The 23,268-nt window shown below is 47.9% G+C and overlaps 2 protein-coding genes and 1 pseudogene across 3 annotated transcripts in view; 2 read left to right on the top strand and 1 right to left on the bottom strand.

Moving 5' to 3' along the window:
• LOC116361887 (polysialoglycoprotein-like) overlaps positions 1–1,946 on the top strand; it is a 50,180-nt pseudogene extending 48,234 nt beyond the window's left edge. Inside the window, exon 5 of the transcript XR_004207673.1 lies at positions 1,204–1,946. The product of XR_004207673.1 is annotated as a polysialoglycoprotein-like (transcript). The remainder of the gene's footprint in view (positions 1–1,203) is intronic.
• The window catches only part of LOC116361882 (uncharacterized), a 44,269-nt gene extending 21,223 nt beyond the window's left edge, over positions 1–23,046 (bottom strand). Inside the window, exons 1-7 of the mRNA XM_031816196.1 lie at positions 22,930–23,046; positions 22,226–22,282; positions 21,848–21,982; positions 21,440–21,643; positions 10,191–10,343; positions 9,333–9,391; positions 8,618–8,821 (exon numbers count right to left, since the gene is read on the bottom strand). The gene's annotated coding sequence lies outside the window, so the exon portion shown is untranslated. The remainder of the gene's footprint in view (positions 1–8,617; positions 8,822–9,332; positions 9,392–10,190; positions 10,344–21,439; positions 21,644–21,847; positions 21,983–22,225; positions 22,283–22,929) is intronic.
• On the top strand, positions 10,813–13,475 carry LOC116361885 (polysialoglycoprotein-like; the record flags this gene model as incomplete). The annotated part of the gene is made up of 5 exons (XM_031816213.1): positions 10,813–10,945; positions 11,120–11,185; positions 11,338–11,421; positions 11,557–13,098; positions 13,366–13,475. Coding segments are annotated over exons 1-5 (1,902 nt in total), but the record flags the coding sequence as incomplete, so codon positions are not given.
• Positions 23,047–23,268: the final 222 nt, after the last annotated feature.

Below are 23,268 nucleotides of genomic sequence, written 5' to 3'. Positions count from 1 at the left end.
CATTTCCCAGGAGCATTGTAAAACGTGGATTTGGGTACAGTGTTTATTTCCCCCTAATATCTTTGAAGATTACACCTAAAATAATTAGGCCTACTTCTTTCTACTGCTGATCTGAGACCATTAGGGTTAATCATTACAGATATAAATGCAATATATGGAGTAGAAAAGATTGCCTGCCCACCAACTTGATAAGAATCAACATGTGTTCTACATGGTCTATTTCTATCTGAACGTAACAACTCAATCAAGCTTGTTAATTGATCGTTAAGCCATGTTTGTCAGGTAAACGGTCATTAGTGGCCTATATAAGCCTCATACAGGCCATGGGAAGACATTACCTGTTGATAACACAGACTATTTTCATGATCATGGGAGGTGTGAGAGAATTGCTGCTCGTTGTGATGACTGTGGGGGTTGTCAAAGGTTGGTTCACTAATGTTTAAGGGATTTGTTTGGTAAATATGCTTAACTTTATAAGTTGGGTATTAATATTTGACTGTCTGTATCTTCCGCGTTGGTCATCTTTTATTCTTCACTGCTATTAATATATGTAGCTATTTTGTGTGAACTCAACTTCTGTCAACACTTTCTCCTCAGTTTCTTGTTACCCTGTTGGAAAGTCCCAGAAGCAAGATCAAGTCTCTCTGCAGAGGAGACTTGGAGGTAAGTGTTTCTTTCCACAACCCTTCTAGCTATGTTCTTTGTCACTGTCTATGGTGCTGCTGTGTTTGACACTCATTCAACAGCATAGAGTAACTCAGTCTAAATAATGTTGTCAAACCTTTTGCTTGTGTACCTAAACCTAAATTTTTCAGAGCTGTCATCAAATGACGTCTCCATTGTGCATGCCCTGGCCTTGCTCCGATCCATAGGGTCTGACGCGAAACAAACCAGAGAAGGTACGGCCTGAAACATATACTTTGAAAACTGTTGGCTTCATGTTGCTCAAAATTCGATTAGCAATTTGGCCTAGACCGTGTAGAACAGATGTGTTGCTGTAGAATACCCAACTGTTCCTTCTGTTTTTTCTGAAGAGTATTTAGAGACCAATGAAGTAGAATCCCAAGCTTCTCCAAACCATGGTAGTTCTCCGGCAAATTATGCCCTGTCCTCTGAGGAGAAGCTGAGGCACATGTCCTCTGACGACGCCACCTCTGAAGCTGCCACCGGCCCGTCCTCTGACGACGCCACCGGCCCGTCCTCTGACGACGCCACCTCTGAAGCTGCCACCGGCCCGTCCTCTGACGACGCCACCTCTGAAGCTGCCACCGGCCCGTCCTCTGACGACGCCACCGGCCCGTCCTCTGACGACGCCACCTCTGAAGCTGCCACCGGCCCGTCCTCTGACGACGCCACCGGCCCGTCCTCTGACGACGCCACCTCTGAAGCTGCCACCGGCCCGTCCTCTGACGACGCCACCTCTGAAGCTGCCACCGGCCCGTCCTCTGACGACGCCACCTCTGAAGCTGCCACCGGCCCGTCCTCTGACGACGCCACCTCTGAAGCTGCCACCGGCCTGTCCTCTGACGACGCCACCTCTGAAGCTGCCACCGGCCCGTCCTCTGACGACGCCACCTCTGAAGCTGCCACCGGCCCGTCCTCTGACGACGCCACCTCTGAAGCTGCCACCGGCCCGTCCTCTGACGACGCCACCTCTGAAGCTGCCACCGGCCCGTCCTCTGACGACGCCACCTCTGACGCTGCCACCGGCCCGTCCGGCGACGACGCCACCTCTGAAGCTGCCACCGGCCCGTCCGGCGACGACGCCACCTCTGAAGCTGCCACCGGCCCGTCCGGCGACGACGCCACCTCTGAAGCTGCCACCGGCCCGTCCGGCGACGACGCCATGGATATCTGACGTGGGACATGCAATAGTTAACGGGTACTCTAGTCCAGTGTGTAACTGCATTTGCTTGTTTTGGCTCAAATAAACATTAACTGTAATACTTGTGTCCTCTGTATTGTTTTGGTGGTTCCTACTTGGAGCTGAGGTCTATGACCTGACTTGAGTAACTGGGGTGATGGCAACATTTATTTTGCATTATATCCATGCGCCAGCAATATTACTCTGACCCCTGTGTTTTAAATTACCATTTGACTTAAGCTACATTTGCTCAGTGTTGGTCCATTTATGCTAGTAGCATAACATGATACCTCAAACAGCATTTTGACGCCATTTCCGGTCACAACTTGCAGACTTGTTTACGTGTTGCTGTGTGTTTTGTTGCCTACTTTGCTACATGACAACTTTACTTTATAATTACCGTTTATATTTTTGGTTTTTCCCCTCGTGTCAGGGTTGCGTCAATTCGAATCTGGTATCAGGAAAAATATAAAAATGAGGCACCGACGTATGCTATGTATTTTTTATTAGCTAAGCAGTAAGTGGTAAATGCAATTTTCGTATATACGGGCTCTCTGTCCCACCTCGCAGGGCAAAACAGAACTGACTTGTTCCTGACAAAGATATTTAATATACTCTGACAGAAGTAGTTCCTGCTTCCGAGCCGGCCTGTCAGAGTAGAGACTAGGCTGGGTGAGTCTAAACCACGCCCAATCGTTGATTGTTGGCGCAGAGGCTGGTCCCAGCCCTCTAAGCGCTTCAGCGGTCAGTCGTTGTAGCTGTGTAGATATGCAGTGATCAGGCACCTGGCTCCTGTTATCTAACAAGACTGTTCTCGCAACACTACGTTCTGAATGTGCCCCCCCCAACTCATTGCACAGGTCCGGCCTTCATGTTATGTATTTTTCCATCATGAGAAAGGCCCATGGCCCTGAAACTGTTAACAAGGGTTCAAGTCAGCTATGTTGCATAACACATACATCCACACAAGCCAACAGCAGATAATATTAAATCACATATGGTAACGGGCTATAGTGCATAACACAGAATACTCCGGACGCTTTATCTGAACATGGTTCGTCAGGACCTCCAACAGCCGAAGCTAAGTAACATTAACATGATGCCTTCTAATTGCAGTCGCTGTACTCATACAGGAGAACGATCGCCTTACGGTGAGGATACAACTGTGCTACAAGCCCAGCTTCAGACGCAATCGTTAGGCAAGGGTAATTTCTGTGTAGGAAAGGATGAAACAGCGTCTGTGCCACCAGTAAGTACAGATAGTAACGTTAGTATAAATCCCCTCGCACGGTCCCCGCAGCCGGACAACTTTCTCACGGTTTCTGGAGGGTAATGCTGTAGGAATGCTCAACCGGTGTCGCTCATTCAGCCGACAAACTTTCAACCGGTTTTCCCCATTAAGCAACGAGTCAGAGGCCGAGCCTTCTCTTGTCTCTACTCCTCCCGTTACGGGGTCTGAGACGCCGAAGCTTCCCACCATTAGCTCTGACAAATTGAAAACTCTCGTCATTGGCGACTCCATTACCCGCAGTATTAGACTTAAAACGAATCATCCAGCGATCATACACTGTTTACCAGGCGGCAGGGCAACCGACGTTAAGGCTAATCTGAAGATGGTGCTGGCTAAAGCTCAAACTGGCGAGTATAGAGATATTGTTATCCACGTCGGCACCAACGATATTAGGATGAAACAGTCAGAGATCACCACATAGCTTCAGCGTGTAAATCAGCTAGAAAGATGTGTCGGCATTGAGTAATTGTCTCTGGCCCCCTCCCAGTTAGGGGGAGTGATGAGCTCTACAGCAGAGTCTCACAACTCAATCGCTGGATGAAAACTGGTTTCTGCCCCTCCCAAAAGATAGAATTTTGTATATAATTGGCCCTCTTTCTGGGACTCACCCACAAACAGGACCAAGCCTGACCTGCGGAGGAGTGACGGACTCCATCCTAGCTGGAGGGGTGCTCTCATCTTATCTACCAACATAGACAGGGCTCTAACTCCTCTAGCACCACAATGAAATAGGGTGCAGGCCAGGCAGCAGGCTGTTAGCCAGTCTGCCACTAGCACAGTCAGTGTAGTCAGCTCAGCTATCTCCATTGAGACCGTGTCTGTGCCTCGAACTAGGTTGGACAAAACTAAACGTGGCGGTGTTCGCCTTAGCAATCTCACTAGGATAAAGACCTCCTCCATTCCTGTCATTATTGAAAGAGATCATGATACCTCACATCTCAAAATAGGGCTACTTAATGTCATATCCCTTACTTCAAAGGCAATTATAGTCAATGAACTGATCATAATCTTGATGTGATTGGCCTGATTGAAACATGGCTTTAGCCTGATGAATTTACTGTGTTAAATGAGGCCTCACCTCCTGGCTACACTAGTGACCATATCCCTCGTGCATCCCGCGGAGGTGTTGCTAACATTTACGATAGCAAATTGAAATGTACAAACAAACAAAAAAGACGTTTTCATCTTTTGAGCTGCTAGTCATGAAATCTATGTAGCCTACTCAATAACTTTTTTTTAGCTACTGTTTACAGGCCTCCTGGGCCATATACAGCGTTCCTCATTGAGTTCCCTGAATTCCTATCGGACCTTGTAGTCATAGCAGATAATATTCTAATTTTTGGTGACTTTAATATTCACATGAAAAAGTCCACAGACCCACTCCAAAAGGCTTTCATCATCGACTCAGTGGGTTTTGTCCAACATGTCTCTGGACCTACTCACTGTCACAGTCATACTCTGGGCCTAGTTTTGTCCCATGGGATAAATGTTGTGGATCTTAATGTTTTTCCTCATAATCCTGGACTATCGGACCACCATTTTATTACATTTGCAATTGCAACGAATAATCTGCTCAGACCGCAACCAAGGAACATCAAAAGTCGTGCTATAAATTCACAGATGACACAAAGATTCTTTGATGTCCTTCCAGACTCCCTCTGTCTACCCAAGGATGCCAGAGGACAAAAATCAGTTAACCACCTAACTGAGGAACTCAATTTAACCTTGCGCAATACCCTAGATGCAGTTGCAACCCTAAAAACTAAAAACATTTCTCATAAGAAACTAGCTCCCTGGTATACAGAAAATACCCGAGCTCTGAAGCAAGCTTCCAGAAAATTGGAACGGAAATGGCGCCACAACAAACTGGAAGTCTTCCGACTAGCTTGGAAAGACAGTACCGTGCAGTATCGAAGAGCCCTTGCTGCTGCTCGATCATCCTATTTTTCCAACTTAATTGAGGAAAATAAGAACAATCCGAAATTCGTTTTTGATACTGTCGCAAAGCTAACTACAAAGCAGCATTCCCCAAGAGAGGATGGCTTTCACCTCAGCAGTAATAAATTCATGAACTTCTTTGAGGAAAAGATGATTATTAGAAAGCAAATTACGGACTCCTCTTTAAATCTGCGTATTCCTTCAAAGCTCATTTGTCCTGAGTCTGCACAACTCTGCCAGGACCTAGGATCAAGAGAGACACTCAAGTGTTTTAGTACTATATCTCTTGACACAACGATGAAAATTATCATGGCCTCTAAACCTTCAAGATCCATACTGGACCCTATTCCAACTAAACTACTGAAAGAGCTATGTTGAACATAATAAACAGATCTCTATCCACCGGATGTGTACCAAACTCACTAAAAGTGGCAGTAATAAAGCCTCTCTTGAAAAAGCCAAACCTTGACCCAGAAAATATAAAGAACTATCGGCCTATATCGAATCTTCCATTCCTCTCAACATTTTTAGAAAAGGCTGTTGCGCAGCAACTCACTGCCTTCCTGAAGACAAACAATGTATACGAAATGCTTCAGTCTGGTTTTAGACCCCATCATAGCACTGAGACTGCACTTGTGAAGGTGGTAAATGACCTTTTAATGGCATCAGACCGGGGCTCTGCATCTGTTCTCGTGCTCCTAGACCTTAGTGCTGCTTTTGATACCATCGATCACCACATTCTTTTGGAGAGATTGGAAACCCAAATTGGTCCATACGGACAAGTTCTGGCCTGGTTTAGATCTTATCTGTCGGAAAGATATCAGTTTGTCTCTCTGAATTGTTTGTCCTCTGACAAATCAACTGTAAATTTCGATGTTCCTCAAGGTTCCGTTTTTAGGACCACGATTGATTTCACTATATATTTTACCTCTTGGGGATGTCATTCGAAAACATAATGTTAACTTTCACTGCTATGCAGATGACACACAGCTGAACATTTCAATGAAACATGGTGAAGCCCCAAAATTGCCCTCGCTAGAAGCATGTGTTTCAGACATAAGGAAACGTTCTACTTTTAAACTCGGACAAAACAGAGATGCTTGTTCTAGGTCCCAAGAAACAAAGAGATCTTCTGTTGAATCTGACAATTAATCTTAATGGCTGTACAGTCGTCTCAAATAAAACTGCGAAGGCCCTCGGCGTTACTCTGGACCCTGATCTCTCTTTTGAAGAACATATCAAGACTGTTTCAAGGACAGCTTTTTTCCATCTACATAACATTGCAAAAATCTAACTTTCTGTCCAAAAATGATGCCGAAAAATGTATCCATGCTTTTGTCACTTCTAGGTTAGACTACTGCAATGCACTACTGCTCTACTTTCCGGCTACCCGGATAAAGCACTAAATAAACTTCAGTTAGTGCTAAATAGGATCCTGACTAGAACCCCAAAAATATATCATATTACTCCAGTGCTAGCCTCCCTACACTGGCTTCCTGCCTCTAACCCTATGAACAGGGGCTGAGTTACTGGCTTACTAGGGCTCTTTCATACCGTGCCTAGGAGGGGTGATGTGATCTTCCTGTCTGGGTTGGCGCCCTCCCTTGGGTTGTGCCGTGGCGGAGATCTTTGTGGGCTACACTCGGGCCTTGTCTCAGGATGGTAAGTTGGTGGTTGAAGATATCCCTCTAGTGGTGTGGGGGCTGTGCTTTGGCAAAGTGGGTGGGGTTATATCCTTACTGTTTGGCCCTGTCCGGGGGTGTCATCGGATGGGGCCACAGTGTCTCCTGACCCCTCCTGTCTCAGCCTCCAGTATTTATGCTGCAGTAGTTTATGTGTCGGGGGGCAAGGGTCAGTTTGTTATATCTGGAGTACTTATCCTGTCCTATCCGGTGTCCTGTGTGAATTTAAGTATGCTCTCTCTAATTTTCTCTTTCTCTCTTTCTTTCTCTCTCTCGGAGGACCTGAGCCCTAGGACCATGCTTCAGGACTACCTGGCATGATGACTCAACTGTTCTGCCTGTGATTATTATTATTTGACCATGCTGGTCATTTATGAACATCTTGGCCATGTTCTGTTATAATCTCCACACGGCACAGCCAGAAGAGGACTGGCCACCCCACATAGCCTGGTTCCACTCTAGGTTTCTTCCTAGGTTTTGGCCTTTCTAGGGAGTTTTTCCTAGCCACCGTGCTTCTACACCTGCATTGCTTGCTGTTTGGGGTTTTAGGCTGGGTTTCTGTACAGCACTTTGAGATATCAGCTGATGTACGAAGGGCTATATAAATACATTTGATGTTATTTTGATTTGACATGATGTGGAATGGGTTCTAGTTCATTTTAACTTGATGGTTGTGTAACTGAGTGTTTGGGGTTGGTACATATGAGGATGTTGCTAGAATCGGGGTTAATGGTGTCAGTGCTAACTAATATCACGGTTGACAACTTGCATTTCAATTACTCTGCTGGGTGTCTACTAGTCTTCTCTCCTAACTGACTTGGTTTCCTATTAGTGAATACTTACATGTAAAACCAGCTCTCGTCGCTCATACAGGTGCCCCTACTCTCCTAACCTCCCCTCAGTAACTAACGAAGGCACAAAATGATGACATAAATATCACAAGAAAGAATACATTAATTAATCATTTACTTTCTAGAGGCCAAAGGACAGGTAGGTTTAATAATGTAATATGTCCCATCAAAAAGTCCTGTTGTTCACATACCAGCATCCTAAATGGCACTGCTTTTGACCAGAACCCTATGGACCCTGTTCAACAGTAGTGTACTATTCAGTATAGGGTTCCTTTTGGGATGCATTAAATCTTTACAATTACTCATCAGAGCAAATGCTACCATTTTTTTATTCCCACAGAGCTTAAGACATGAATGATTTTATAAAAATATTTGTTCATACATAATGTATGATTTCCCCTCCTCCCACATGGATTACAGACAAGAGGCTAGGTGCGTTCTGACTGTCTTAGTGTGCGGATAAACATGACAATCACTCTCATGAAACTTAAATGAAACATCACTCCTTATGTCTTTTCTCAGCACAAACACTCAGCCCAATTTCTACAGTCAAAACAGGTTTTGAAAATGCTTCTTCCACATCTTTTGGTCCCTGTCTGTTTTGCTCTCAGTGAAGTGCTACTATCCCCTTGGACTACAGGTTATTGCCGTCATAAGGTGTGCGTCTGTCTGTTGGCCGGACACTTTCTACCGTTTAGGACCTTTGTGGGTAAAGGTAAAGATGGGGTATAGCAGCAGCAGTTCCTCTGAAGTCCAGTATCTGCTGGAAGGGAACCTGGTGGTATGAGAGGATGAGTGTGGGCCTGTTGTGCCTCCCCCTATCCCTCCCTCTTCTCTCTCTCTGTCTGAGGGACTCTTAAGGTTCCTGTGCGGACTGTCTCGGTTCGTGCCCTCCTGAAGCTGGCTGTGGTGATTTAAGACACGCTATGTTTATGTGTGTATTTGTTTGTGGCCTCTGGCCCACTTCGCTGTCCCTCTGTCCAGTACATACCGTTGTAGCAGGCCAAGTGTAGTGGCGTGTAGCCCTGGTTGTCTGTGATGACGGGGAGGGTCCACACTGACTGGGCGGTGTGTAGGAGCCACCCCAGTATCCCGATGTGTCCGGACGCCGCCACCAGGTGGACATGGCTCCGCCCCTTACCTTCCCGAACCAGGAAGCTGGCACTGTGCTGCACTCCTCGTGAAAAGTCACCGCCTAGGAGGAAGGGAAGGGAGGGGAGACAAGAATGGATTTGAATAATTTATAATCAATTAAATAATAAGGAATCATAATAGGTATATTTGGGCATAATTTATATTCCATGCTAGATCCCACACCAAAGCCATCCCTAGTATTTCAATGGCCCCATCCCTAGATCAGAACAAGCCTCCCCCTCTCTTTCTGTGTGTGAGCGCGTACAGCCAATTACGATTAACTCAAATGGCAAAATAAGGAAATCATCCTCATCATCACTGTGTGGAATATGCATGTATTTTACACTAATCAGGAATAGATCGGAATATGGTGTGTGAGTCTGTCTGGACAGTCAACTTCCTGTGGAAAATCTACACCATGCTTGCATCCCAGATAGCACCTTATTCCCTATGTAGTGAACTACTTTTGATCAGGGCCTATAAGGATCTGATCAAACGTAGTGTACTAAATAGGGAATAGGGTGCCATTTGTCATATGGAGACCACTACAGGAGCTGGTAGGCTTTACTCACAGCGAGGTGTAGAGGGCTGATGGGAGCTCTGACATCAGATTCGTTCAGGATGTCTGTCCCTGAGGTTTCAATTAGTCGAGGAAAGAGAAGACCGGCCAGTTCAGACTTGGAAAAAGAACATCAAGAGTGACGATGCGTCCACGACAAACATGCAGCCACACCTTAAAACCTACTGTTGGGTTCTGAGAATATGAAATCTACGAATTCATGTCACTGAGGGAGAGAGCTTAATGTATAACGTTTACATTATGTCAGGATATGTTTTTGTTAGCCATCAGGCATCCTATGGGTGGGATCCTCTGGGATGAGAAGAGACACAGTCTGGTACCAATCACCATGTCAGCCTTGAGTTGGGGAGGAGTGAGCACTTTGGGGTAGCGGTCAGGTCAGATGAAGTGAGGAAGAACAGATATCACTAAGGTTCTGTCTAGCAACAGAGATGCATTGACTGTTTAGATGTGTAGGAGGAGACTCAGCATAGGAGAGAGGATTAAATATCAGTGCTTGTGTGAATATGTTTTTTGTCTAATGCAGCTGTCTTGACCCTCTGGGAAGAATAAACTTGGTTCAAGCATTCATAGTGTCCGTCGAGTTTTTACTCTGAGAATTAGAACCTAACAGTTGGCACTGCGAGCAGGGTTCTCGAACGCTGTTGGATTTGGGTGTATTAGCAGTAGCAATAAAGAGAGGTTGGTTTTATGCCCTGTTGGGGTGGGGAACCATGACAGATTATGTGGAAATAGGAAGACAAGTGTGAATCATTTTGGTAATGTGTGTTATCAACAACAGTGATATTTGAACAGATTGGAGATGACTATCCATAACAATAAAATCCTTCATACAGTGAGGTTAGGTTACCATGCTTGTCCTGCCCCACAGCTGTAGACACAGCCTTCTCCAGGTCCTCAGACACTAGCTGGAGATCCATTACAGGATGTCTGTCACCTCACTGAGCCCCTATTGCAGGTTAGGGGTCACATCCACTTGAATGTCCTTCATATGACGAACCTCCTACAGAGCAAATGAGGAAAACATGATATATTAGGATTTATGTTAGTAGCAATAGAATATGGGAATTTTATCTCAACGCTACCTACAGCTATCATATTTATTTATGTATGTGATCTATGTAAATAAATAAATATATCACAGCTGTAAAACTGTGAAGGACTATAGGTGGAGGCCTACCCATTTCCCAGGAGCATTGTAAAAACGTGGATTTGGGTACAGTGTTTATTTCCCCCTAATATCTTTGAAGATTACACCTAAAATAATTAGGCCTACTTCTTTCTACTGCTGATCTGAGACCATTAGGGTTAATCATTACAGATATAAATGCAATATATGGAGTAGAAAAGATTGCCTGCCCACCAACTTGATAAGAATCAACATGTGTTCTACATGGTCTATTTCTATCTGAACGTAACAACTCAATCAAGCTTGTTAATTGATCGTTAAGCCATGTTTGTCAGGTAAACGGTCATTAGTGGCCTATATAAGCCTCATACAGGCCATGGGAAGACATTACCTGTTGATAACACAGACTATTTTCATGATCATGGGAGGTGTGAGAGAATTGCTGCTCGTTGTGATGACTGTGGGGGTTGTCAAAGGTTGGTTCACTAATGTTTAAGGGATTTGTTTGGTAAATATGCTTAACTTTATAAGTTGGGTATTAATATTTGACTGTCTGTATCTTCCGCGTTGGTCATCTTTTATTCTTCACTGCTATTAATATATGTAGCTATTTTGTGTGAACTCAACTTCTGTCAACACTTTCTCCTCAGTTTCTTGTTACCCTGTTGGAAAGTCCCAGAAGCAAGATCAAGTCTCTCTGCAGAGGAGACTTGGAGGTAAGTGTTTCTTTCCACAACCCTTCTAGCTATGTTCTTTGTCACTGTCTATGGTGCTGCTGTGTTTGACACTCATTCAACAGCATAGAGTAACTCAGTCTAAATAATGTTGTCAAACCTTTTGCTTGTGTACCTAAACCTAAATTTTTCAGAGCTGTCATCAAATGACGTCTCCATTGTGCATGCCCTGGCCTTGCTCCGAATCATAGGGTCTGACGCGAAACAAACCAGAGAAGGTACGGCCTGAAACATATACTTTGAAAACTGTTGGCTTCATGTTGCTCAAAATTCGATTAGCAATTTGGCCTAGACCGTGTAGAACAGATGTGTTGCTGTAGAATACCCAACTGTTCCTTTTGTTTTTTCTCAAGAGTATTTAGAGACCAATGAAGTAGAATCCCAAGCTTCTCCAAACCATGGTAGCTCTCCGGCAAATGATGCCCTGTCCTCTGAGGAGAAGCTGAGGCACATGTCCTCTGACGACGCCACCTCTGAAGCTGCCACCGGCCCGTCCGGCGACGACGCCACCTCTGAAGCTGCCACCGGCCCGTCCGGCGACGACGCCACCTCTGAAGCTGCCACCGGCCCGTCCGGCGACGACGCCACCTCTGAAGCTGCCACCGGCCCGTCCGGCGACGACGCCACCTCTGAAGCTGCCACCGGCCCGTCCGGCGACGACGCCACCTCTGAAGCTGCCACCGGCCCGTCCGGCGACGACGCCACCTCTGAAGCTGCCACCGGCCCGTCCGGCGACGACGCCACCTCTGAAGCTGCCACCGGCCCGTCCGGCGACGACGCCACCTCTGAAGCTGCCACCGGCCCGTCCGGCGACGACGCCACCTCTGAAGCTGCCACCGGCCCGTCCGGCGACGACGCCACCTCTGAAGCTGCCACCGGCCCGTCCGGCGACGACGCCACCTCTGAAGCTGCCACCGGCCCGTCCGGCGACGACGCCACCTCTGAAGCTGCCACCGGCCCGTCCGGCGACGACGCCACCTCTGAAGCTGCCACCGGCCCGTCCGGCGACGACGCCACCTCTGAAGCTGCCACCGGCCCGTCCGGCGACGACGCCACCTCTGAAGCTGCCACCGGCCCGTCCGGCGACGACGCCACCTCTGAAGCTGCCACCGGCCCGTCCGGCGACGACGCCACCTCTGAAGCTGCCACCGGCCCGTCCGGCGACGACGCCACCTCTGAAGCTGCCACCGGCCCGTCCGGCGACGACGCCACCTCTGAAGCTGCCACCGGCCCGTCCGGCGACGACGCCACCTCTGAAGCTGCCACCGGCCCGTCCGGCGACGACGCCACCTCTGAAGCTGCCACCGGCCCGTCCGGCGACGACGCCACCTCTGAAGCTGCCACCGGCCCGTCCGGCGACGACGCCACCTCTGAAGCTGCCACCGGCCCGTCCTCTGACGACGCCACCTCTGAAGCTGCCACCGGCCCGTCCTCTGACGACGCCACCTCTGAAGCTGCCACCGGCCCGTCCTCTGACGACGCCACCTCTGAAGCTGCCACCGGCCCGTCCTCTGGCGACGCCACCTCTGTAGCTGCCACCGGCCCGTCCTCTGGCGACGCCACCTCTGTAGCTGCCACCGGCCCGTCCTCTGGCGACGACGCCACCTCTGAAGCTGCCACCGGCCCGTCTGGCGACGACGCCACCTCTGAAGCTGCCACCGGCCCGTCTGGCGACGACGCCACCTCTGAAGCTGCCACCGGCCCGTCCTCTGACGACGCCACCTCTGAAGCTGCCACCGGCCCGTCCTCTGACGACGCCACCTCTGAAGCTGCCACCGGCCCGTCCTCTGACGACGCCACCTCTGAAGCTGCCACCGGCCCGTCCTCTGACGACGCCACCTCTGAAGCTGCCACCGGCCCGTCCTCTGACGACGCCACCTCTGAAGCTGCCACCGGCCCGTCCTCTGGCGACGCCACCTCTGAAGCTGCCACCGGCCCGTCCTCTGGCGACGCCACCTCTGTAGCTGCCACCGGCCCGTCCTCTGGCGACGACGCCACCTCTGAAGCTGCCACCGGCCCGTCTGGCGACGACGCCACCTCTGAAGCTGCCACCGGCCCGTCTGGCGACGACGCCACCTCTGAAGCTGCCACCGGCCCGTCTGGCGACGACGCCACCTCTGTAGCTTCCACCGGCCCGTCTGGCGACGACGCCACCTCTGTAGCTGCCACCGGCCCGTCCTCTGACGACGCCACCTCTGAAGCTGCCACCGGCCCGTCCTCTGACGACGCCACCTCTGAAGCTGCCACCGGCCCGTCCTCTGACGACGCCACCTCTGTAGCTGCCACCGGCCCGTCCTCTGGCGACGCCACCTCTGTAGCTGCCACCGGCCCGTCCTCTGGCGACGCCACCTCTGTAGCTGCCACCGGCCCGTCCTCTGGCGACGCCACCTCTGAAGCTGCCACCGGCCCGTCCTCTGGCGACGACGCCACCTCTGAAGCTGCCACCGGCCCGTCTGGCGACGACGCCACCTCTGAAGCTGCCACCGGCCCGTCCTCTGGCGACGACGCCACCTCTGAAGCTGCCACCGGCCCGTCCTCTGGCGACGACGCCACCTCTGAAGCTGCCACCGGCCCGTCTGGCGACGACGCCACCTCTGAAGCTGCCACCGGCCCGTCTGGCGACGACGCCACCTCTGAAGCTGCCACCGGCCCGTCTGGCGACGACGCCACCTCTGAAGCTGCCACCGGCCCGTCCTCTGACGACGCCACCTCTGAAGCTGCCACCGGCCCGTCCTCTGACGACGCCACCTCTGAAGCTGCCACCGGCCCGTCCTCTGACGACGCCACCTCTGTAGCTGCCACCGGCCCGTCCTCTGACGACGCCACCTCTGTAGCTGCCACCGGCCCGTCCTCTGGCGACGCCACCTCTGAAGCTGCCACCGGCCCGTCTGGCGACGACGCCACCTCTGAAGCTGCCACCGGCCCGTCTGGCGACCACGCCACCTCTGAAGCTGCCACCGGCCCGTCTGGCGACCACGCCACCTCTGAAGCTGCCACCGGCCCGTCCGGCGACGACGCCATGGATATCTGACGTGGGACATGCAATAGTTAACGGGTACTCTAGTCCAGTGTGTAACTGCATTTGCTTGTTTTGGCTCAAATAAACATTAACTGTAATACTTGTGTCCTCTGTATTGTTTTGGTGGTTCCTACTTGGAGCTGAGGTCTATGACCTGACTTGAGTAACTGGGGTGATGGCAACATTTATTTTGCATTATATCCATGCGCCAGCAGTATTACTCTGACCCCTGTGTTTTAAATTACCATTTGACTTAAGCTACATTTGCTCAGTGTTGGTCCATTTATGCTAGTAGCATCACATGATACCTCAAACAGCATTTTGACGCCATTTCCGGTCACAACTTGCAGACTTGTTTACGTGTTGCTGTGTGTTTTGTTGCCTACTTTGCTACATGACAACTTTACGGTAATTATAAAGTAAAAACCGTTTATATTTTTGGTTTTTCCCCTCGTGTCAGGGTTGCGTCAATTCGAATCTGGTATCAGGAAAAATATAAAAATGAGGCACCGACGTATGCTATGTATTTTTTATTAGCTAAGTGGTAAATGCAATTTTCGTATATACGGGCTCTCTGTCCCACCTCGCAGGGCAAAACAGAACTGACTTGTTCCTGACAAAGATATTTAATATACTCTGACAGAAGTAGTTCCTGCTTCCGAGCCGGCCTGTCAGAGTAGAGGCTGGGTGAGTCTAAACCACGCCCAATCGTTGATTGTTGGCGCAGAGGCTGGTCCCAGCCCTCTAAGCGCTTCAGCGGTCAGTCGTTGTAGATATGCAGTTATCAGGCACCTGGCTCCTGTTATCTAACAAGACTGTTCTCGCAACACTACGTTCTGAATGTGCCCCCCCCAACTCATTGCACAGGTCCGGCCTTCATGTTATGTATTTTTCCATCATGAGAAAGGCCCATGGCCCTGAAACTGTTAACAAGGGTTCAAGTCAGCTATGTTGCATAACACATACATACATCCACACAAGCCAACAGCAGATAATATTAAATCACATATGGTAACGGGCTATAGTGCATAACACAGAATCCTCATACTCCGGACGCTTTATCTGGACATGGTTCGTCAGGACCTCCAACAGCCGAAGCTAAGTAACATTAACATGATGCCTTCTAATTGCAGTCGCTGTACTCATACAGGAGAACGATCGCCTTACGGTGAGGATACAACTGTGCTACAAGCCCAGCTTCAGACGCAATCGTTAGGCAAGGGTAATTTCTGTGTAGGAAAGGATGAAACAGCGTCTGTGCCACCAGTAAGTACAGATAGTAACGTTAGTATAAATCCCCTCGCACGGTCCCCGCAGCCGGACAACTTTCTCACGGTTTCTGGAGGGTAATGCTGTAGGAATGCTCAACCGGTGTCGCTCATTCAGCCGACAAACTTTCAACCGGTTTTCCCCATTAAGCAACGAGTCGGAGTCAGAGGCCGAGCCTTCTCTTGTCTCTACTCCTCCCGTTACGGGGTCTGAGACGTCGAAGCTTCCCACCATTAGCTCTGACAAATTGAAAACTCTCGTCATTGGCGACTCCATTACCCGCAGTATTAGACTTAAAACGAATCATCCAGCGATCATACACTGTTTACCAGGCGGCAGGGCAACCGACGTTAAGGCTAATCTGAAGATGGTGCTGGCTAAAGCTCAAACTGGCGAGTATAGAGATATTGTTATCCACGTCGGCACCAACGATATTAGGATGAAACAGTCAGAGATCACCACATAGCTTCAGCGTGTAAATCAGCTAGAAAGATGTGTCGGCATTGAGTAATTGTCTCTGGCCCCCTCCCAGTTAGGGGGAGTGATGAGCTCTACAGCAGAGTCTCACAACTCAATCGCTGGATGAAAACTGGTTTCTGCCCCTCCCAAAAGATAGAATTTTGTATATAATTGGCCCTCTTTCTGGGACTCACCCACAAACAGGACCAAGCCTGACCTGCGGAGGAGTGACGGACTCCATCCTAGCTGGAGGGGTGCTCTCATCTTATCTACCAACATAGACAGGGCTCTAACTCCTCTAGCACCACAATGAAATAGGGTGCAGGCCAGGCAGCAGGCTGTTAGCCAGTCTGCCACTAGCACAGTCAGTGTAGTCAGCTCAGCTATCTCCATTGAGACCGTGTCTGTGCCTCGACCTAGGTTGGACAAAACTAAACGTGGCGGTGTTCGCCTTAGCAATCTCACTAGGATAAAGACCTCCTCCATTCCTGTCATTATTGAAAGAGATCATGATACCTCACATCTCAAAATAGGGCTACTTAATGTCATATCCCTTACTTCAAAGGCAATTATAGTCAATGAACTGATCATAATCTTGATGTGATTGGCCTGATTGAAACATGGCTTTAGCCTGATGAATTTACTGTGTTAAATGAGGCCTCACCTCCTGGCTACACTAGTGACCATATCCCTCGTGCATCCCGCGGAGGTGTTGCTAACATTTACGATAGCAAATTGAAATGTACAAACAAACAAAAAAGACGTTTTCATCTTTTGAGCTTCTAGTCATGAAATCTATGTAGCCTACTCAATAACTTTTTTTTAGCTACTGTTTACAGGCCTCCTGGGCCATATACAGCGTTCCTCATTGAGTTCCCTGAATTCCTATCGGACCTTGTAGTCATAGCAGATAATATTCTAATTTTTGGTGACTTTAATATTCACATGGAAAAGTCCACAGACCCATTCCAAAAGGCTTTCATCATCGACTCAGTGGGTTTTGTCCAACATGTCTCTGGACCTACTCACTGTCACAGTCATACTCTGGGCCTAGTTTTGTCCCATGGGATAAATGTTGTGGATCTTAATGTTTTTCCTCATAATCCTGGACTATCGGACCACCATTTTATTACATTTGCAATTGCAACAAATAATCTGCTCAGACCGCAACCAAGGAACATCAAAAGTCATGCTATAAATTCACAGATGACACAAAGATTCTTTGATGTCCTTCCAGACTCCCTCTGTCTACCCAAGGACGCCAGAGGACAAAAATCAGTTAACCACCTAACTGAGGAACTCAATTTAACCTTGCGCAATACCCTAGATGCAGTTGCAACCCTAAAAACTAAAAACATTTCTCATAAGAAACTAGCTCCCTGGCATATAGAAAATACCCGAGCTCTGAAGCAAGCTTCCAGAAAATTGGAACGGAAATGACGCCACACCAAACTGGAAGTCTTCCGACTAGCTTGGAAAGACAGTACCGTGCAGTATCGAAGAGCCCTTGCTGCTGCTCGATCATCCTATTTTTCCAACTTAATTGAGGAAAATAAGAACAATCCGAAATTCCTTTTTGATACTGTCGCAAAGCAAAGCTAACTACAAAGCAGCATTCCCCAAGAGAGGATGGCTTTCACCTCAGCAGTAATAAATTCATGAACCTCTTTGAGGAAAAGATGATTATTAGAAAGCAAATTACGGACTCCTCTTTAAATCTGCGTATTCCTTCAAAGCTCATTTGTCCTGAGTCTGCACAACTCTGCCAGGACCTAGGATCAAGAGAGACACTCAAGTGTTTTAGTACTATATCTCTTGACACAACGATGAAAATGATCATGGCCTCTAAACCTTCAAGATCCATACTGGACCCTATTCCAACTAAACTACTGAAAGAGCTGCTTCCTGTGCTTGGCCCTCCTATGTTGAACATAATAAACAGATCTCTATCCACCGGATGTGTACCAAACTCACTAAAAGTGGCAGTAATAAAGCCTCTCTTGAAAAAGCCAAACCTTGACCCAGAAAATATAAAAAACTATCGGCCTATATCGAATCTTCCATTCCTCTCAACATTTTTAGAAAAGGCTGTTGCGCAGCAACTCACTGCCTTCCTGAAGACAAACAATGTATACGAAATGCTTCAGTCTGGTTTTAGACCCCATCATAGCACTGAGACTGCACTTGTGAAGGTGGTAAATGACCTTTTAATGGCATCAGACCGGGGCTCTGCATCTGTTCTCGTGCTCCTAGACCTTAGTGCTGCTTTTGATACCATCGATCACCACATTCTTTTGGAGAGATTGGAAACCCAAATTGGTCCATACGGACAAGTTCTGGCCTGGTTTAGATCTTATCTGTCGGAAAGATATCAGTTTGTCTCTCTGAATTGTTTGTCCTCTGACAAATCAACTGTAAATTTCGATGTTCCTCAAGGTTCCGTTTTTAGGACCACGATTGATTTCACTATATATTTTACCTCTTGGGGATGTCATTCGAAAACATAATGTTAACTTTCACTGCTATGCAGATGACACACAGCTGAACATTTCAATGAAACATGGTGAAGCCACAAAATTGCCCTCGCTAGAAGCATGTGTTTCAGACATAAGGAAGTGGATGGCTGCAAACTTTCTACTTTTAAACTCGGACAAAACAGAGATGCTTGTTCTAGGTCCCAAGAAACAAAGAGATCTTCTGTTGAATCTGACAATTAATCTTAATGGCTGTACAGTCGTCTCAAATAAAACTGCGAAGGCCCTCGGCGTTACTCTGGACCCTGATCTCTCTTTTGAAGAACATATCAAGACTGTTTCAAGGACAGCTTTTTTCCATCTACGTAACATTGCAAAAATCTAACTTTCTGTCCAAAAATGATGCCGAAAAATGTATCCATGCTTTTGTCACTTCTAGGTTAGACTACTGCAATGCACTACTGCTCTACTTTCCGGCTACCCGGATAAAGCACTAAATAAACTTCAGTTAGTGCTAAATAGGATCCTGACTAGAACCCAAAAAATATATCATATTACTCCAGTGCTAGCCTCCCTACACTGGCCTCCTGTCAAGGCAAGGGCTGATTTCAAGGTTTTACTGCTATCTCTCTGATTTGGTCCTGCCATACATACCTACACGGTCACAAGACGCAGGCCTCCTAATCGTCCCTAGAATTTCTAAGCAAACAGCTGGAGGCAGGGCTTTCTCCTATAGAGCTCCATTTTTATGGAATGGTCTGCCTACCCATGTGAGAGACGCAAACCCGGTCTCAACCTTCTCTTCAGTGGGTCATATGATGGAGTGTAGTCTGGCCCAGGAGTGTGAAGGTGAACGGAAAGGCTCTGGAGCAACGAACCGCCCTTGCTGTCTCTGCCTGGCCGGCTCCCCTCTTTCCACTGGGATTCTCTGCCTCTAACCCTATTAACAGGGGCTGAGTTACTGGCTTACTAGGGCTCTTTCATACCGTGCCTAGGAGGGGTGATGTGATCTTCCTGTCTGGGTTGGCGCCCTCCCTTGGGTTGTGCCGTGGCGGAGATCTTTGTGGGCTACACTCGGGCCTTGTCTCAGGATGGTAAGTTGGTGGTTGAAGATATCCCTCTAGTGGTGTGGGGGCTGTGCTTTGGCAAAGTGGGTGGGGTTATATCCTTACTGTTTGGCCCTGTCCGGGGGTGTCATCGGATGGGGCCACAGTGTCTCCTGACCCCTCCTGTCTCAGCCTCCAGTATTTATGCTGCAGTAGTTTATGTGTCGGGGGGCAAGGGTCAGTTTGTTATATCTGGAGTACTTCTCCTGTCCTATCCGGTGTCCTGTGTGAATTTAAGTATGCTCTCTCTAATTTTCTCTTTCTCTCTTTCTTTCTCTCTCTCTCTCGGAGGACCTGAGCCCTAGGACCATGCTTCAGGACTACCTGGCATGATGACTCCTTGCTGTCCCCAGTCCACCTGGCCGTGCTGCTGCTCCAGTTTCAACTGTTCTGCCTGTGATTATTATTATTTGACCATGCTGGTCATTTATGAACATCTTGGCCATGTTCTGTTATAATCTCCACACGGCACAGCCAGAAGAGGACTGGCCACCCCACATAGCCTGGTTCCACTCTAGGTTTCTTCCTAGGTTTTGGCCTTTCTAGGGAGTTTTTCCTAGCCACCGTGCTTCTACACCTGCATTGCTTGCTGTTTGGGGTTTTAGGCTGGGTTTCTGTACAGCACTTTGAGATATCAGCTGATGTACGAAGGGCTATATAAATACATTTGATGTTATTTTGATTTGACATGATGTGGAATGGGTTCTAGTTCATTTTAACTTGATGGTTGTGTAACTGAGTGTTTGGGGTTGGTACATATGAGGATGTTGCTAGAATCGGGGTATGGTGTCAGTGCTAACTAATATCACGGTTGACAACTTGCATTTCAATTACTCTGCTGGGTGTCTACTAGTCTTCTCTCCTAACTGACTTGGTTTCCTATTAGTGAATACTTACATGTAAAACCAGCTCTCGTCGCTCATACAGGTGCCCCTACTCTCCTAACCTCCCCTCAGTAACTAACGAAGGCACAAAATGATGACATAAATATCACAAGAAAGAATACATTAATGAATCATTTACTTTCTAGAGGCCAAAGGACAGGTAGGTTTAATAATGTAATATGTCCCATCAAAAAGTCCTGTTGTTCACATACCAGCATCCTAAATGGCACTGCTTTTGACCAGAACCCTATGGACCCTGTTCAACAGTAGTGTACTATTCAGTATAGGGTTCCTTTTGGGATGCATTAAATCTTTACAATTACTCATCAGAGCAAATGCTACCATTTTTTTATTCCCACAGAGCCTGTGGGAATAAAAAAAGACATGAATGATTTTATAAAAATATTTGTTCATACAGAATGTATGATTTCCCCTCCTCCCACATGGATTACAGACAAGAGGCTAGGTGCGTTCTGACTGTCTTAGTGTGCGGATAAACATGACAATCACTCTCATGAAACTTAAATGAAACATCACTCCTTATGTCTTTTCTCAGCACAAACACTCAGCCCAATTTCTACAGTCAAAACAGGTTTTGAAAATGCTTCTTCCACATCTTTTGGTCCCTGTCTGTTTTGCTCTCAGTGAAGTGCTACTATCCCCTTGGACTACAGGTTATTGCCGTCATAAGGTGTGCGTCTGTCTGTTGGCCGGACACTTTCTACCGTTTAGGACCTTTGTGGGTAAAGGTAAAGATGGGGTATAGCAGCAGCAGTTCCTCTGAAGTGCAGTATCTGCTGGAAGGGAACCTGGTGGTATGAGAGGATGAGTGTGGGCCTGTTGTGCCTCCCCCTATCCCTCCCTCTTCTCTCTCTCTGTCTGAGGGACTCTTAAGGTTCCTGTGCGGACTGTCTCGGTTCGTGCCCTCCTGAAGCTGGCTGTGGTGATTTAAGACACGCTATGTTTATGTGTGTATTTGTTTGTGGCCTCTGGCCCACTTCGCTGTCCCTCTGTCCAGTACATACCGTTGTAGCAGGCCAAGTGTAGTGGCGTGTAGCCCTGGTTGTCTGTGATGACGGGGAGGGTCCACACTGACTGGGCGGTGTGTAGGAGCCACCCCAGTATCCCGATGTGTCCGGACGCCGCCACCAGGTGGACATGGCTCCGCCCCTTACCTTCCCGAACCAGGAAGCTGGCACTGTGCTGCACTCCTCGTGAAAAGTCACCGCCTAGGAGGAAGGGAAGGGAGGGGAGACAAGAATGGATTTGAATAATTTATAATCAATTAAATAATAAGGAATCATAATAGGTATATTTGGGCATAATTTATATTCCATGCTAGATCCCACACCAAAGCCATCCCTAGTATTTCAATGGCCCCATCCCTAGATCAGAACAAGCCTCCCCCTCTCTTTCTGTGTGTGAGCGCGTACAGCCAACTCTCCTCACAACCCTTCTGTGTAGAGCTGTTCTGTGCCATTTGTCTTTGGCTTCTACGCTTGCTCCCTTGTTGAACAGGGAGTACACACAGTCTGTGTCCGCTCAGCACCGACAGCATCAGAGGGGTTCTGATACACAAGACAACAGGTCATATTACAAACTGGTAGTAACCAGGCTGAGTCCCAAATGGCAACCTATTCCCTATATGGTACACTACTCTTGACCTGAGCCCATAGGACTTTGGTTTAAAGTACTGTACCAAGTAGGGTACAGGTTGCCATTTTGGATGCAGCCCCAGTTTCAAAATCTCTTTATTTCAGGAATTGTATCCAAAACCCAAGTGACTATTCCGTCTTGAATGTCCACTGTACTCTGGATGTCAGCATTTCCAATCAGCAAACGCAAACACTCCGAATGTCCGTTGGTTGCTAGAGGAAGATAAACAGAGAGGATATAACAATGTGAGATGATTGACCTTCAGTAGCTAGAGATGGAAAAACTGAGAAGATATAAGAATGTGAGATGATTGACCATTGGTAGCGAGAGGAGGATAAACAGAGAGAATATAAGAATGTCAGATGATTGACCATTGGTAGCTAGAGGAGGATCAACAAGAGGATATAAGAATGTCAGATGATTGACCATTGGTAGCTAGAGGAGGATCAACAGAGAGGATATGAGCAGATTGCTGGACGACTATAACCTTCACATGAACAGACAGATTTCAAGAACAGTGGTGTTGGTAGATGACATCCTCATGATGTTAACACAGCAGATAATAAAGAATTTTGGGGCTGAGGCCATTGAAGCCTGTCACTTGCTAGCTGTGTACCTGGCTCTGGATAGAAGTCTCCCCTGTGCACTGATCTAGGATCAGCTTACCCTCCCTAGATCCTCAATCATTAGTGGAGAACATGACAAAAAATGACCTTAGATCAGTGTCTCGTGGGCATTTTCACACGATACCATCCCTAGAGTGGACATAGTCGTCCTAGCATCATGACCAAACAAATGGCCATCTTGGTCAGGAAAACTTTTTAATTACAGAAGCTCTATGTGATATCCTTATGTCTACCTCCAGCGTGGATGGGGGTCCTCTTCAGAGTGAAGTCTTTAACCAGGATGGAGGCTTCCTGGTTGATGAGGACGTCAACACACTCCACAAGGCTTTTTAAGGCAGCCAGGTCCGGAGGGGTGCGCCCCTGGCTGTCCCTCACGTCTAGATCCAGCAGAGACTGAACCAGGACCTCCATAGCATGGTGGTGACTGTGGTACGCATGAATAGATATTCACTCTTAATATAATCAATGTCCTAGAGTAGACCAGTGGTACACCTGAACAGAAATACAGTGCTAGACCTCTAAAGTAGACCAGAGTCTTTCAATCGGGAGCCCATTTTTGCTCCTGCCCAGCA

The sequence above is a fragment of the Oncorhynchus kisutch genome, unplaced genomic scaffold (genome assembly GCF_002021735.2).
Source record: "Oncorhynchus kisutch isolate 150728-3 unplaced genomic scaffold, Okis_V2 scaffold761, whole genome shotgun sequence".
Classification (NCBI taxonomy): Eukaryota; Metazoa; Chordata; class Actinopteri; order Salmoniformes; family Salmonidae; genus Oncorhynchus; species Oncorhynchus kisutch.
Note: the sequence above shows the minus strand (reverse complement) of the source record. Positions and strands in the feature narration are given on the sequence as shown.